The 16,510-nt window shown below is 39.0% G+C and overlaps 1 protein-coding gene across 1 annotated transcript in view; it reads left to right on the top strand.

Moving 5' to 3' along the window:
- Nucleotides 1–16,510, top strand: part of GABRA3 (gamma-aminobutyric acid type A receptor subunit alpha3) — a 261,093-nt gene that overhangs the window by 141,686 nt on the left and 102,897 nt on the right. The window contains exon 4 of the mRNA XM_003804517.5: nt 10,440–10,507. Within this exon, the coding sequence (XP_003804565.1) occupies nt 10,440–10,507 (68 nt within the window). The remainder of the gene's footprint in view (nt 1–10,439; nt 10,508–16,510) is intronic.

Genomic DNA, 16,510 nt, shown 5'->3' with positions numbered 1-16,510 from the left:
AGAATGGACAGACTGCCTCCTCAAGTGGGTCCCAGACCCCCCCCGTGTAGCCTAACTAGGAGACACCTCCCAATAGGGGCCAACTGACACCTCATTACAGGCAGGTAACCCTCTGGGATGAAGCTTCCAGAGGAAGAATCAGGCAGCAATATTCGCTGTTCTGCAATATTTGCTGTTCTGCAGCCTCCACTGGTGATATCCAGGCAAACAGGGTCTGGAGTGGACCTCCAGCAAACTCCAACAGACCTGCAGCTGTTGGAGCAAACTCCAACAGACCTGCAGCTGTTGGAGCAAACTCCAACAGACCTGACTGTTAGAAGGAAAACTAACAAAGAGAACGGAATAGCATCAACATCAACAAAAAGAACATCCACACCAAAACCCCATCTGTATGTCACCATCATCAAAGACCAAAGGTAGATAAAACCACAAAGATGGGGAGAAACCAGAGCAGAAAAGCTGAAAATTCTAAAAACCAGAGTGCCTCTTCTCCTCCAAAGGATCGCAGCTCCTCACCAGCAATGGAACAAAGCTGGATGGAGAATGACTTTGACGAGTTGACAGAAGTAGGCTTCAGAAGATCAGTAATAACAAACTTCTGCAAGCTAAAGGAGGATGTTTGAACCCATTGCAAGGAAGACAAAAATCTTCAAAAAAGATTAGATGAATGGCTAACTAAAATAAACAGCGTAGAGAAGAACTTCAATGACCCGATGGAGCTGAAAACCATGGCACGAGAACTATGTGACGCATGCACAAGCTTCAGTAGCCAATTCGATCAAGTGGAAGAAAGGGTATCAGTGATTGAAGATCAAATTAATGAAATCAAGTGAGAAGAGAAGTTTAGAGAAAAAAGAGTACAAAGAAATGAACGGAGCCTCCAAGAAATATGGGACTATGTGAAAAGACCAAATCTACGTCTGATTGGTGTACCTGAAAGTGATGGGAAGAATGGAACCAAGTTGGAAAACACTCTTCAGGATATTATCCAGGAGAACTTCCCCAATCTAGCAAGGTAGGCCAATGTTCAAATTCAGGAAATACAGAGAAGACCACAAAGATACTCCTCAAGAAGAGCAACCCCAAGACACATAATGGTCAGATTCACCAAGGTTGAAATGAAGGAAAAAATGTTAAGGGCAGCCAGAGAGAAAGGTCGGGTTACCCACAAAGGGAAGCCCATCAGACTAACAGTGGATCGCTTGGCAGAAACTCTACAGGCCAGAAGAGAGTAGGGGCCAATATTCAACATTCTTAAAGAAAAGAATTTTCAACCCAGAATGTCATATCCAGCCAAACTAAGCTTCATAACTGAAGGGGAAATAAAATCCTCTACAGAGAGGCAAATGCAGAGAGATTTTTTTCACCACCAGGACTGCCTTACAAGAGCTCCTGAAGGAAGCACTAGACATGGAAAGGAACAACTGGTACCAGCCACTGCAAAAACATGACAAGTTGTAAAGACAATTGATGCTAGGAAGAAATTGCATCAACTAATGGGCAATATAACCAGCTAACATCATAATGACAGGATCAAATTCACACAAACTATTGTTTGTTAACAATAACAGTTGTTATTGTTATTATTGTTATTATTGTTGTTATTGTAATGTTAACAGTTGTTAACCTTAATTGTAAATGGACTAAACGCCCCAATTAAAAGACACAGACTGACAAATTGGATAGAGAGTCAAGACCCATCACTGTGCTGTATTCAGGAGACCCATCTCACGTGCAGAGACACACATAGGCTCAAAATAAAGGGATGGAGAAAGATCTAACAAGCAAGTGGAAAACAAAACAAAAAAAAGCAGGGGTTTGCAATCCTAGTCTATGATAAAACAGACTTTAAACCAACAAAGATCAAAAGAGACAAAGAAGGCCATTACATAATGGTAAAGGGATCAATTCAACAAGAAGAGCTAAGTATCCTAAATATATATGCACCCAATACAGGAGCACCCAGATTCATAAAGGAAGTCCTTAGAGACCTACAAAGAGACTTAGACTCTCACACATTAATAGTGGGAGACTTTAACACCCCACTGTCAATATTAGACAGATCAACGAGACAGAAGGTTAAAAAGGATACCCAGGACTTGAACTCAGCTCTGCACCAAGCAGATCTAATAGACATCTACAGAACTCTCCACCCCAAATCAACAGAATATACATTCTTCTCAGCACCACATCGCACTTATTCCAAAGTCGACCACATAGTTGGAAGTAAAGCACTCCTCAGCACATGTAAAAGAACAGAAATAACAACAAACTGTCTCTCAGACCACAGTGCAATCAAGTTAGAACTCAGGATTAAGAAACTCACTCAAAACCGCACAGCTACGTGGAAACTGAACAACCTGCTCCTGAATGACTACCGGGTAAATAACAAAATGATGGCACAAATAAATATGTTCTTTGACACCAATGAGAACAAAGACACCACATACCAGAATCTCTGGGACACATTTAAAGCAGTGTGTAGAGGGAAATTTATATAGCACTAAATGCCCTCAAGAGAAAGCAGGAAAGATCTAAAATCAAAACCCTAGCATCATAATTAAAAGAACTAGAGAAGCAAGAACAAACAAATTCAAAAGCTATCAGAAGGCAAGAAATAATTAAGATCAGAGCAGAACTGAAGGAGCTAGAGACACAAAAAAAAATCCTTTAAAAAATCAGTGAATCCAGGAGCTCATTTTCTGAAAAGATCAATAAAATTGATAGACCGCTAGCGAGACTAATAAAGAAGAAAAGAGAGAAGAATCAAATAGATGCAATAAAAAATGATAAAGGGGATATCACCACTGATCCCACAGAAATACAAACATCAATACAAACTACATCAGAAATACAAACTACCATCAGAGAATACAATAAACACCTCTATGCAAATAAACTAGAAAATCTAAAAGAAATGTATAAATTCCTCGACACATACACCCTCCCAAGACTAAACTAGGAACAAGTTGAATCTCTGAATAGACCAATAACAGGCTCTGAAATTGAGACAATAATTAATAGCCTACCAACTAAAAAAAAGTCCAGGACCAGACGGATTCATAGCCAAATTCACCAGAGGTACAAAGAGGAGCTGGTACCATCCTTTTGAAACTATTCCAATCAACAGAAAAAAAGGGAATCCTCCCTAACTCATTTTATGAGGGCAGCATTATCCTGATATCAAAGCCTGGCAGAGACACAACAAAAAAAAGAGAATTTTAAACCAATATCCCTGATGAACATTGATGCAAAAATCCTCAATAAAATACTGGCAAATCGAATCCAGCAGTAAGTACATCAAAAAGCGTATCCGCCACGATGAAGTTGGCTTCATCCCTGGGATGCAAGGCTGGTTCAACATATGCAAATCAATAAACATAATCCATCACATAAACAGAACCAAAGACGAAAACCACATGATTATCTCAATAGATGCAGAAAAGGCCTTCGACAAGATTCAACAGCCCTTCATGCTAAAAACTCTCAATACACTAGGTATTGATGGAACGTATCTCAAAATAATAAGAGCTATTTATGACAAACCCACAGCCAATATCATACTGAATGGGCACAAACTGGAAGCATTCCCTTTCAAAACTGGCACAAGACAGGGATGCCCTCTCCCACCACTCCTATTCAACATAGTGTTGAAAGTTCTGGCCAGGGCAATCATGCAAGAGAAATAAATAAAGGGTATTCAATTAGGAAAAGAGGAAGTCAAATTGTCCCTGTTTGCAGATGACGTGACTGTATATTTAGAAAACCCCATCATCTCAGCCCAAAATCTCCTTAAGAAGATAAGCAACCTCAACAAAGTCTCAGGATGCAAAATCAATGTGCAAAAATCACAAGCATTCCTATACACCAATAACAGACAGAGAGCCACATCATGAGTGAACTCCCATTCACAATTGCTACAAAGAGAATAAAATACCTAGGAATCCAACTTACAAGGGATGTGAAGGACCTCTTCAAGGAGAGCTACAAACTATTGCTCAACGAAATAAAAGAGGACACAAACAAATGGAAGAACATTCCATGCTCATGGATAGGAAGAATCAATATCGTGAAAATGGCCATACTGCCCAAGGTAATTTACACATTCAATGCCATCACCATCAAGTTACCAATGACTTTCTTCACAGAATTGGAAAAAAACTACTTTAAAGTTCATATGGAACCAAAAAAGAGCCTGCATTGCCAAGATAATCCTAAGCCAAAAGAACAAAGCTGGAGACATCATGCTACCTGACTTCAAACTATACTACAAAGCTATAGTAACCAAAACAGCATGTTACTGGTACCAAAACAGATATATAGGCCAATGGAACAGAACAGAGGCCTTAGAAATAACACCACATATCTACAACTATCTGATCTTTGACAAACCTGACAAAAACAAGAAATGGGGAAAGGATTCCCTATTTAATAAATGGTGCTGGGAAAACTGGCTAGCCATATGTAGAAAGTTGAAATTGGATCCCTCCTTTAACCCTTATACAAAAATTAATTCAAGATTGAATAAAGAATTAAATGTTAGACCTGAAACCGTAAAAGCCCTAGAAGAAAACCTAGGCAATATCATTCAGGACATAGGCATGGGCAAGGACTTGATGACTAAAACACCAAAAGCAATGGCAACAAAAGCCAAAATTGACAAATGGGATCTAATTAAACTAAAGAGCTTCTGCACAGCAAAAGAAACTATCATCAGGGTGAACAGGCAACCTACAGAATGGGAGAAAATTTTTGCAATCTACCCATCTGACAAAGGGCTGATATCCAGAATCTACAAGGAACTTAAACAAATTTACAAGAAAAAAACAAACAACCCCATCAAAAAGTGGGTGAAGGACATGAACGTACACTTCTCAAAGGAAGACATTTATGCAGCCAAAAAACACATGAAAAAATGCTCATCATCACTGATCATCAGAGAAATGCAAATCAAAACCGCAGTGGGGTACCATCACACACCAGTTAGAATGGCGATCATTAAAAAGGAAAGAACAGATACTGGAGAGGATGTGGAGAAATAGGAACACTTTTACATTGTTGGTGGGAGTGTAAACTAGTTCAATCATTGTGAAAGACAGTGTGGGATTCCTCAAGGATCTAGAACTGGAAATACCATTTGACCTAGCGATCCCATTACTGGGTATATACCCATAGCATTATAAATCATGCTACTATAAAGAAACATGCACACATATGTTTATTGTGGCACTATTCACAATAGCAGATACTTGGAACCAACCCAAATGTCCACCAATGATAGACTGGATTGAGAAAATATGACATATATACACCATGGAATACTATGCAGCCATAAAGAAAGGATGAGTTCATGTCCTTTGCAGGGACATGGATGCAGCTGGAAACCGTCATTCTGAGCAAATTATTGCAAGGACAGAAAACCAAACACCGCATGTTCTCACTCATAGGTGATAATTTAAGAGTGAAAGCACCTGGACACAGGGCAGGGAACATCACACCCCAGGGCCTGTCGTGGGGTGGGGGGCAGGGGGAGGGATAGCATTAGGAGAAATACCTAATGTAAGTGATGAATTAATGGGTGCAGCAAACCAACATGGCACATATATGCCTATGTAACAAACCTGCACGTTGTGCATATGTATCCTAGAAGTTAAAGTATAATTTAAAAAAAGAAAGAAAGAAAGATAAAATACAAGGTGAGCCAAAGGAAAAAAAAAAAAGAAGGGAGACATAATCAAAATAAGTCGGGGCATTTAGTATGGAAAGAAACAAGAAGAGCAGACAGGGGTACAAGGATCACTTTCTTTAAATCTCTGAAGCTTTTAAATTTTTTTTTTTTTCTTAAAGGGAAGAGAAAGCAGACTTTGGTGTGTGGATCCAAAGGGTAGCACTAAGATAAATGTGCATGTTTGTGCTGGGGTGGAGCAGCTAGAAATGGCAAACTTACAGAGACTGGTTTCAAGAAAATTCAAGAATTATTGGACATATATTTGAGGTAAAACCAGAAAATACAGTATATTATGAGCAATATACGCAACATAAATACAGTGATCACTTGTTAATCGGCTCATCTTTATTCTTTCAGATTAGCAGCAAGCAGAAGTACTGTAGGGCCTGGCAAATGAGTTCCCTACCAATGGGAGTCCTATTGAGGTTTAAGGGTGTGTGTAATCATGTGTATGTGTACGTCATGCATATATGTGCAGACCACTTGAGGATCATCCAAGTGCTTCCAATACTGCAGTAAATTTGCAAAAGGAAAAACAATTGTGTTCACCTTTTGTTTCAGAGGATAATATTGGAAGGAAATTAAATCCCTGAAGCAAATGAAGAAAGAGCCAAGCAGCAACTGTAAACAATTATATAAAAAGAGAAGAAAAATCCCTTCTTATCTTCCACTAATTAATATTTCATATTTGTCTCTATCAAGAATTCTGTCAACAGAGGCTAGACTCTATATATTGTGGCCCTCATGAGTTTCAGTTTAATTAACTGGCCTTTGCACTTAATGAAATGAAATAGGAAACTCCTAGTCATTCCTTCACATAGAGGAGCTGAAGTGGTGAGTGGATACTGTCTTCAGTGTCTAGGACCCAGGACCTTAGACATCTGTGTGAGTTCTGCCCATTTGGCCTTATGGGTGGCTCATGTGATCTATTCTCAGAAATAGTATTAAGCAGCAGCATTAGCTAACATGTACTAAACTCTGAATCTGTTCTAACTACTGGTCTAAATACTATCTCCTTAAATTCTCAGAGCAATTCTGAAGTATCATTACCTCAATTTTCCAGAAGAAGAAACAGGTACAAAGGCACACAAAAGAGCAGTGGCAGAGCCTAAATCCAAAGTTAGTCATGCTTTTAACTACTGTATCATATTCATCAGGGTTCTTCTCCATGTGTTATCAGGTGCCTTGCCCCAAGACAGCCCGATTTCTTAGCCAGAAAATGGGGCTAGACATCAAGGCATAGTGGTCCCCGTGTAGAACACTGGAGTCATGTCAAATATCCCTGCTTTTGCCTGGGCTTGGAATAGAGGCCTCTGGATGGTAACATAAATTCAGAACCCTCTCTCACTTATGATACCAGGATGCAGTAACAATCTCTTTTCCACACCTGACTGCATGAAGGATTTCTGGTTGATGCAAATCTGGTGCCATTCTTATTTCTAACCTGTTCACTTTCATTGAAAAGGCAACCATTGATTGTTAAGAAAGAAACAGTGTGGGGAACAGCAGGAAAATAATGTTGAGAAGTTTGATCTAGTAGCTAGCTGATCTGGTACACTGGACACCAAATCCCTTCTTCCTCCACTTCTATCCCATTTGGAAAGAGTCTGGCAGGTAAGAAAATTGGAATAGAGGAAGTGGTGTTGAATGAAGGAGAGGAAAGAAGGATGGAAGGAAAAGAAGAAATAGAAGAAAGGTACTTAGAAGAGGATTGGAGGAGGCAATATAGACAGAAGACCTTCCTTGGTCATTTTAGAGTTGGGATTGCCATCAAGCCATCCTACCCATTAACTCTTGAGTCCCACCATAACCGTTGTATTCATCCGTTCTTACGCTGCTATGAAGAAATATCCGAGACTGGGTAATTTATAAAGAAAATAGGTTTAATTGTCTCACAGTTTTGCATGGCTCGGGAGACCTCAAGAAACTTACAATCACGGTGGAAGGCACCTCTTCACAGGGCAACAGGAGAGAGAATGAGTGCCAGCAGGGGAAATGCCAGACACTTATAAAACCATCAAATCTCATGAAATTCACTCATTATCATGAGAACAGCATGGGGAAAACCGCCCCCATGATTTAATTACCACCACCTGGTCCCGCCTTGACACATGGGAATTATGGGGATTACAATTCAAGGTGAGATTTGGATGGGGACACAGAGCCAAATCATATTACCTATAAATTTTATAGACTTTTCCATACTATCTCTCTTCTTATCTGTAGGATGTTGGAAGTCTGCATGACTATCTTACAATTTTACAACCATGTTGATTTAGAAAGTTATTCTGTATCTGCAATGTTTTTGCCTAAAATATTGGATTCAAATATAATGATGGTCTCTTCCATTAATGAATTTATTTTGTTTTATGTATTTGGGGATAGGACAATTGGAGGTCATTATGTCACACAGTAGGTATATAGGCATTTGCTTCTTTAGCCAATGAGCCTGGCAATGTGTCTGAAGGGAGAAACCTTAAGGGAGCATATTCTGGGTTCTGAAGTTTTGTCTCTTCTCCTTCAAGTACCGAAATAGCTCCAAAGAATCCTCTGCTCTAGATGAGAGCCCAGCTATTTAAAACACAGCTCTAGTTTCAGAGACATGTTATTTGCTGATTAAGTTTGGGAGTAAATTGTGTATTTTGGTGAACTGATTATAATGTTGATTATTATTAAATGATACTCATAGTCTCTTCTCAAAATGGGAATGTTTATGGATGAGTGTAGTGGCCTTGAGTATATTGAACACATAAATGCCTGAGTAGGGGCACAATATATTAAGCCTAAGGAATGGTTCTGGAAAGTGAGAAATCAACGAGAGCTAAAATACATTTGGGCCAAAACTCAGGTCTGGATGAGTACGGCTAATATGGTACAGATGGAGTAGATGTGTTCCCTACCTTTCCGTGAGAGAAAAGAAATAGCACCATAAACTGCAGTAGCCAGCTCTATTATAGACATACATCAAGTCTTGTGTAGGCTTTACTCCTGTTAGCTGTGTTACTAGTGTGCTCAATTCAGGTCAGCTATGCTGGGCTGGAGTGAGACTTGTTTGGTTTACTGTAATCTTGAGGTGTCTGGTAGGCTGAAATGGGCTTTGCAAGGCTGGGATAGCCTGCCTTAGCTCATGCTCCATTTGAGGTACGCTGGAATGGGTAGGCTAACTGGGCTGCAGTGGGGTTAAGTAGGGCTGACAGAAGCAGGAAAACAAAAACTCAGTAGTGGAAAAACTTCACTTCTCTGGGTAGCTGCTGTTCTGGATGTATATATACTTCTATAACTTATATACTATACTATACTTATAGTATATAAGTATATAACTTATTTATAACTTATAAGTATATTTATAACTAACTTATAAGTATATAACTTATTTATATACTATAAACTTCACTTCTCTGGGTAGCTGCTGTTCTGGATGTTTTTGTCTCCCCACAATCTGTATGCTGAAATTTATAGTACTAAGTACTATAAATACTTAGTACTATAGTATTAAGTATAGTACTAAGTACTATATAGTATATAAGTACTATATAGTACTTAATACTATAGTATTAAGATAGTACTAAGCAGTGAGGCCTTTAGAAGGCTATTAGGTCAGGAGGGCTCCACCCTCATGATTGGGATTAGTGCTCTTATAAAAGAAGCTTGAGCAAGCTCCCTAGCCCCTTCCATCATGTGAGGACATAGAAGGCACCATCTATGAGGAGTGGACCCTCACCAGACATTGAACCTGCTGGTGCCTTGATCTAAGACTTCCCAGACTCCAGAACTGTGAGCAATGAATTTATGTTCTTTATAAATTACCCAGTCTAAGGTATTTTGTTGTAACAGCCTGAATGGACTAAGACAGTATTAATTTCCAATTTGGCAAATATGTGGTGTGTGATGAGATTAATCCATTCATGCAAAACTTGATGTTTAGTGAGCACCATCTGAGTAATAAACCTTTCAGAAGCTCTTGGGTTAGGTGGGAAGATTGACAAGTAAAACAAATGGTTGCAATGAAGGAAAATAAATGCAAAGAGTGTATCAAATGATATCAGTTATCTCCAAATATGGGACAATTAACCCCCCCAAAAATTATTTCTCATTCATGCAAAGTCTATTGTGGATCCAGGCAACTCTCCAGGGCAATGGTCCTCCATATATTAGCTCATCATTCCAGACTTTTTCAATTTTATGGTAGCACCACACCAATGTGTGTTTTTACGATCATCATGGCATGGAGGGTCTTGCATTAGACATTAATTGTTCCAGCCATGAGAGACACATATTACTTTCTCCCACATCCAGAACCATTCCTATTGCCCCTCTATATTTTAAAAAGGCAGGGGAGTGGAAGCACAATCATCCTGTGTTCCTAGAAGTGGAAGAGTGTTGGATATTGCAACATTTGTAACCTACTACAGGTAAGGGTAAGCCCAGTGAGAGCTCAGCTCTTGTGAATGTCAGGGATCTCTAAGGGCCCTATCTAAGCTTTGTTGTTTTGGTATTATGCTGTCATTTTCAATGATACTAAAGGGATAGACTTTGAGTCTGTACCTAGCATGTTCCCTGTGAAGAGATAGCACAGATGAGAAGTTTTTGAGGGGTTTTCCTTTCTCAGAAGTAGTAAGTTGGCTGTCATTCAGAGTATTGCACTGGACTCTCTCTGAGCTAAGACAAAAGCCTTTCCTGACATTCTGCTTTTCTACTTTCTTTCACGCAGATGCAGTGACTGAAGTGAAGACTGACATCTACGTGACCAGTTTTGGCCCTGTGTCAGACACTGACATGGTAAGTTCTTGCAAAGGTAAATGTAAAAGAGGATGCACTAGACCAAAGAAAATAAATTGGAGCTTTCCTAAGGCAGGGCCTTGTAGCTATATTCTAAGGAGTGGTCTTTTCTCATATGAATTTCCTACCCTCGCCACCCTACGTTTAGCCAAATCCATCTTTGCCCTGCTCTCCCCACCTATTCACATATAATGTATATACCCCTTTCAGGAGTGCCCTTATCTTTCTCCCACGACACATCTTTCAAAAGTTTGTTTGGTTCCCTATCCTTAGTTAAAGCTTCCCTGACTTCTCCCTTCACACTCTGCTGGCACCACACATATTGGTACAGGTAGGTCATATGAGGAGAGAATTGTGGTGGGGATTCTCAGTAAAGCAGCTGGTGGTGTCATCCAAGAAGTCTGTTCCTTGTAACTGGGCTTCATCCACTAGGGACATGGACTGGCCAGAATGATACAAACAGTTTGGAGAAAGAATCTAAATCACTTCTGAAAACTATTCTTTGTACAGATTTGGGCATGGAGAGAGCTTCATTGCAGACTCAAAATATAGAGCAGGGCACAGCAGAACAAGCAAGGGAGTGGCCCCTTTTCTCACCATTATCCATTGTATTTAAAACAAAGAGTACAGTGGAGAGTTGAAGCAGAAGGCCTCACTCAAATAGATACCCTATCGATATATACTGAGTATCAAATATTCAATTGAATAATTATGATTTAGAGACACAAAAAAGCTATTATCTGCTTTGTATACCTGGCCATTATTAGATGCTCAATAAGTTTTTGTTGAATGACTGACTTTGTGTTGCAAGTAAAAATCCTAGTATCAGGGAAAATATGTTTGAAGATAATGACATGCCCATGTTCACTATTTAGAGTTTTTTTCTGTGTGTCTATTTTCAGTGGGACTACTACTTGGCAGGGGACAAAGCTTCTTTCCGCCTGTTGGACTAACACAAACAGTTGTGTAGGGAAGTGGTAGAGGTTTTCTTATAGGTAATGCAGAGCCATTGGGTGGATTTTGTTAGGACAGTAAAAATATATGTGTTGTTTTGGAATGATTGATCTGGTGATCTGTGCAGGATGGAGTACAAAGGGGAAAAGGCTGGAGCCTGAGAGTTGATTTAGGCCCGTTGATTTTACGTGACTCTTCAATCAGGTGCAAGCTCTATGAGTCAATTGGAAAAGCTGGCTAGTTCTCAGGAGAAGAAATCATCAGTATGTGAATGTTTGGAAGGCCAGGCATGGGTAAAGGAGAGGTCTGAACCTTGTCTTTCAAGTGTAGAGTAAAGAGAAGGGTACATTAGACTTCCTTTGAACTCCTCGAGGGCAAGTACCAAGTCTCCATGGCTTCCCTGGCACTTAACAGCATTTGACACACAGGGAGAGCTCATTAAGGGGTATGTATGATATGAGGAATGGAGGAGATGGCTCTCTCTTAGGGACAGCAAGAAAGCCTGTATGTCTCCACTGCCCTCTGTCAACTTGTTGACTAGTAATTCCCACAGGCATGTGTTAAAATCCAGGCATGTGTTAACATTGTTGCCAGTTGGTCGTTCAACAAGTACTCCTTACGAGCCCAACTATGCATTAAAGGCTCTAGGAAGCCCTATATTCAGAGATCTCACAGCCCATCAGAGACAACCATACTCACCAGGTGTATGTAGCTCTTTTTCTATTGTTAGGAATTAAATTAGGATATTTATAAAAGGATAAATGAAGTGACTCTTCTCACACACACATACACTCACTCATTTTCATTCATGCACCAACAACCACAAATAACATTCAGACAAATATACATACACATGACAAATACATATAGGGTACACAGCCCACACACTATTCTAGGCATTCTATAGAAACACATATGCAAACAGATACCTAAACCCAGGCATACCAGAGAAGGACACATACAGTCCCTGTTCCAACCAGCTCCTCACTCTGCTGCTTCCTCACCATAGCAGGCGTGTATGGGTGTGTCCAGGCTCTGGAGACGTTTCTAACAATTGGGACTTTCTGTCTATGTCTCTTGAAGTTTCATGTTATAATTTGCTTGTTTGTTTTTATTCCTCATTATTTTGCTGAAGCAACAGAATGGCACCTTCCTGATAGAGAGGGCAGACTTTGGTCAAATGAATTTCACATTATTTTTAGCCGCATGTCCATCCAGTCACAAGGCAGAATAGCTACAATCATTCTGGCTAAAAAGAATATTTCGGGTGTTTTGAGAAATGTTTTTTTTTTCTGTGCTACTAAGTAGACTGTTCAATTGATCCCAGGGCCAGGGATGCATTTGGGTAAAGCTTTAGGCAGTCTTCTGACTTTGGCAACTAGTTTCACCAAGAACCCAGGCTCCCCTGAGACCACAGACTACTTGGAAAAGTTGATGAAAATTTGGGCTGCCTGGGTTCTTGGCTCATTTCCAGGAAAAGAGGGCGTTTTGGTCCAAAATACTTTCCTAAGGAAATAGAGGCAGTCTTTTGTTCACAAAGGGGGAAAATTACGCTGCCACTTTGAACATTGACACACCACCACCCATAATATTTTACACCCATTACGTTCCTTGGCCAAACACTGGCCCTTACAGACACAGCTTCTCAGCTTTTTTGACAAAAGCTCCATGAAGGTATAAGCCATGTCTGTTTTGTTCATCTCAATACCATAAATCTCTGACTCAGTGTTTGGTACATGGCAAACTCCCAACTTTTTATTAAGTGCAAGAATAAATGAGAAGGAACAAATCAAATTTGAGGGAAAAATAATGACTGTCTTCCTCCACTTAGCTGAAAAATTTTCAAAGACAGAAAACATGTCAGGGACATCTCTGGTTCTCCAGCATTTAGCACAGAACCTGACAGAGGTCCTCTGTATGTGTTTGTTGAGATGAAATTAAACATTAGTGGCAAGCCCTGCAGATAAAGAGTGAAAATAGCTTTCCTCAGGAGACATTAGTGATTATTAAGACTGGTGAGTCAATGATTGATGATTCCAAGCTTCAGCTACTAGGTTTGGTGGCTTCTCCATTCATGAATATAAGGAACTATGACAGTAGGGAACTGAGCAAAGATGAAAGCTAAACAGTGGTAGATGTTTCTAAGGAGAAAGTCAGAGGGAAAAAAAAGAAATTTAATTTAGAGTACAAGAGATCAGTTGGAAAATGGTTGCCCTGGCAGTTTCACAGGCTTGTGGTGAGGCTGGTGTTATTCATTTGCAACAAATTGAGCTTGCTGGTCACACAAAGCATCATAGCTCCTCAGTGGTAATGCCAATCCTGTGTCCATGATCTCCTAGGAGAGAAACAGAACAAAGAAGACTATCCCAATTTGAGTGAACTGGGGCCATGCAACCTTCTATAATTATCTATTATTAGGAGAGTTTAGACCATTTTCTCCATCAGATGTATAGGAAGAGGGTGGAAATGGCAATAAGAGAAAGGTTGCAAAGAATTAGAATGCAGAGACAGTGAGCAAGTGGCTTAGGAATATCATTCTAGGCATATTGTCAGTCACTGGAAAGGAAAGCAGAAAAGTAACAGCTGAGAAAAACATTGCTGCTCTTCTATCTGGTCCAAATTCCCTTCTGACTTAGCTTCCATCCTAGCTCTCAAGATCCTAAGGCTCCAGGCACTGCTCCACCTTCTCTTCTAGTCCCTGAGCATGTCAGAGGTGCAGGAACCCAGGGTCCCATGGTATGTAATCAACAAATATTTGTCTGAACTATACCAAGAAAACTAATGAGAAAATAAAGAGGGAAAAGAGGAGTAATGTTAGGAGAGTCAGGGAGATAATAACTGGGAAACTTAAAATGCCAATTTTAGGTATTATTAACCTCACCCTTTCCCCAGGAATACTTTGCTTAGATCCCACTAGGTGCCAGCTAGTGCCACTAGTGTTAGCTGCCACAGAGAAAATTCCTAGGATATACAGTGGACAATCAGGTAATGGTGCAAGTATACAATACAATGAAAGAACTAACCATCTAGCTTAATGAGAAAAACAAAATGGAATCCTGGGAAATAAGAACACAGAAAAAGACATTATAGTAATAATTCTAGACAACAGATTCAGATAACATACATTCTGATATGACAACTGCTTATGAAAATTATGCCATTATCCTAGTATCCAAACACCATGGAGAAAAAAAATTGTGTTAATTAAAAGGAGAATAGCACAGGGATCTCTTTCCTGGTGGCAGTAGAATTGAAATTATTGTACCTGTTTTCTCTCTAGTACTAGAAAAAGTAGCTATGTCTACTTCAAACTCTCCCTTACTGGCAGTCTGAGGCACAGACTGGATGAAAACCTTTTTCTATTTTAGGCTGTCAATTTCTCTGTGTAGAGAAAAAATAGATATGATCATCCAACTTTTTAAAATCTTAAAAATGAGTCAAATGTCTTTTTATGGCATATTATCTAAAAAATAATATTTAAAGATACAAGCAAAATTACCTGTGTACCTTACCCTGATACCATTTCCCTGTTTCCCTCCCTCCTCAAAGATATTCACAACCGTGAAGTTGCTTTTGTCTTTTTGTCATTTATATGCATACTTTATAAATAAGAATGTGTATATCATATACATTCACAAATAACAAATAGTGGCTTTTGTGTTTTGAAACTTTTATATAAAACTTATCCATAGCATGTGTATCATTATACAACTTATTTTTTACCAAGTATTAAAAACTCTACTTTTTTGTGTATTTTACTCTAATTCATTTATTTTAACTATCAAAGATTATTACATTGTATGAATATGTGGTCATACATTCATCCATTCTCTTGTTAATGTGCATTTGGGCTGTTTCCTTTTTTGGCTATTAAAAAGCAGTAATACAACAAACATTCTTGTACACATATTTTTGTGAACATTTTTTAGTTTCTTTAGGGTGTGTACCTAAAGATAAAATTTGTGGTTTGTTAGGGCTTGCACATTTTTAACTTTTTTCAGTTTAGGGCCAAATACTCTTGTGATGAATCATATCAATGTATAATCTCAATAGCAGTGTATGAGAGCTCAATTTCTCTGCACTTTTGCTAATGCTTCGTATTGTCATACTTTATTTTTGACACTGTGATGGGTATAACATGGTATCTAATTTATTTTGTTTGGATTTTTCTGATTACCTTTGATGTTTAAGCATCTTTTTATATGTTTAGTGGTCAATCTGTACTACTAAAGACAAGATGGCTTTGCCACCACCTGCATCAGCAAAAGTATAAACTCTAGGCAACCTTGTTTCTTCATATTGCCACTTTTGTATTAAAGTTTCCTGTGGGCTGTGTGTGTGTGTGTGTGTGTGTGTGTGTGTGTGTGTGTGTGTGTGTGTTTAATAATGAATGTATTTGAAATTTTGTAACTCTTCCTTTGGCCTGTATTAAGATGATTGCATGAATTTTCTCTTCTAATCTGTTAATGTTATTAATTACATCAATAGATTTCCTAATATTAGACCATCTTTTCATTCCTTAAAAAAATCGGATTTTACAGAGAGATATTCCTTTTTATACACGTTTTAGTTAGGTTTACTATTATTTTATTATTAGTATTTGTATGTGTGTTCATAAGTATTCCCAAATTAACTGTCTCTCATTCATATCTAGCCATCTATATCTATCCTATAAATATATATATAAATAATTTATTTACAGGATATAAATATATTTATTTATTTATTTATTTATTTATTTTGAGACGGAATCTCACTCTGTTGTCCAGGCAGGAGTGCAGTTGCACGATCTCGACTCACTGCAACTTCTGCCTCCCAGGTTCAAGCGATTCTCCTGCCTCAGCATCCCCAGTAGCTAGGATTACAGGCACGCGCCACCACACCTGGCTAATTTTTGTATTTTTAGTAGAGACAAGGTTTCACCATGTTGGCCAGGCTGGCTCATCTCGGACTCCTGATCTTGTGATCTGCCTGCCTTGGCCTCCCAAAGTGCTGGGATTACAGGCATGAGCCACCACAGCCAGCCCTATTTACTTTATATTTAAAATA

Source organism: Pan paniscus, chromosome X (assembly GCF_029289425.2).
Source record: "Pan paniscus chromosome X, NHGRI_mPanPan1-v2.0_pri, whole genome shotgun sequence".
Taxonomy (NCBI): domain Eukaryota; kingdom Metazoa; phylum Chordata; class Mammalia; order Primates; family Hominidae; genus Pan; species Pan paniscus.
This window is presented reverse-complemented; position numbering and strand designations above follow the sequence as displayed.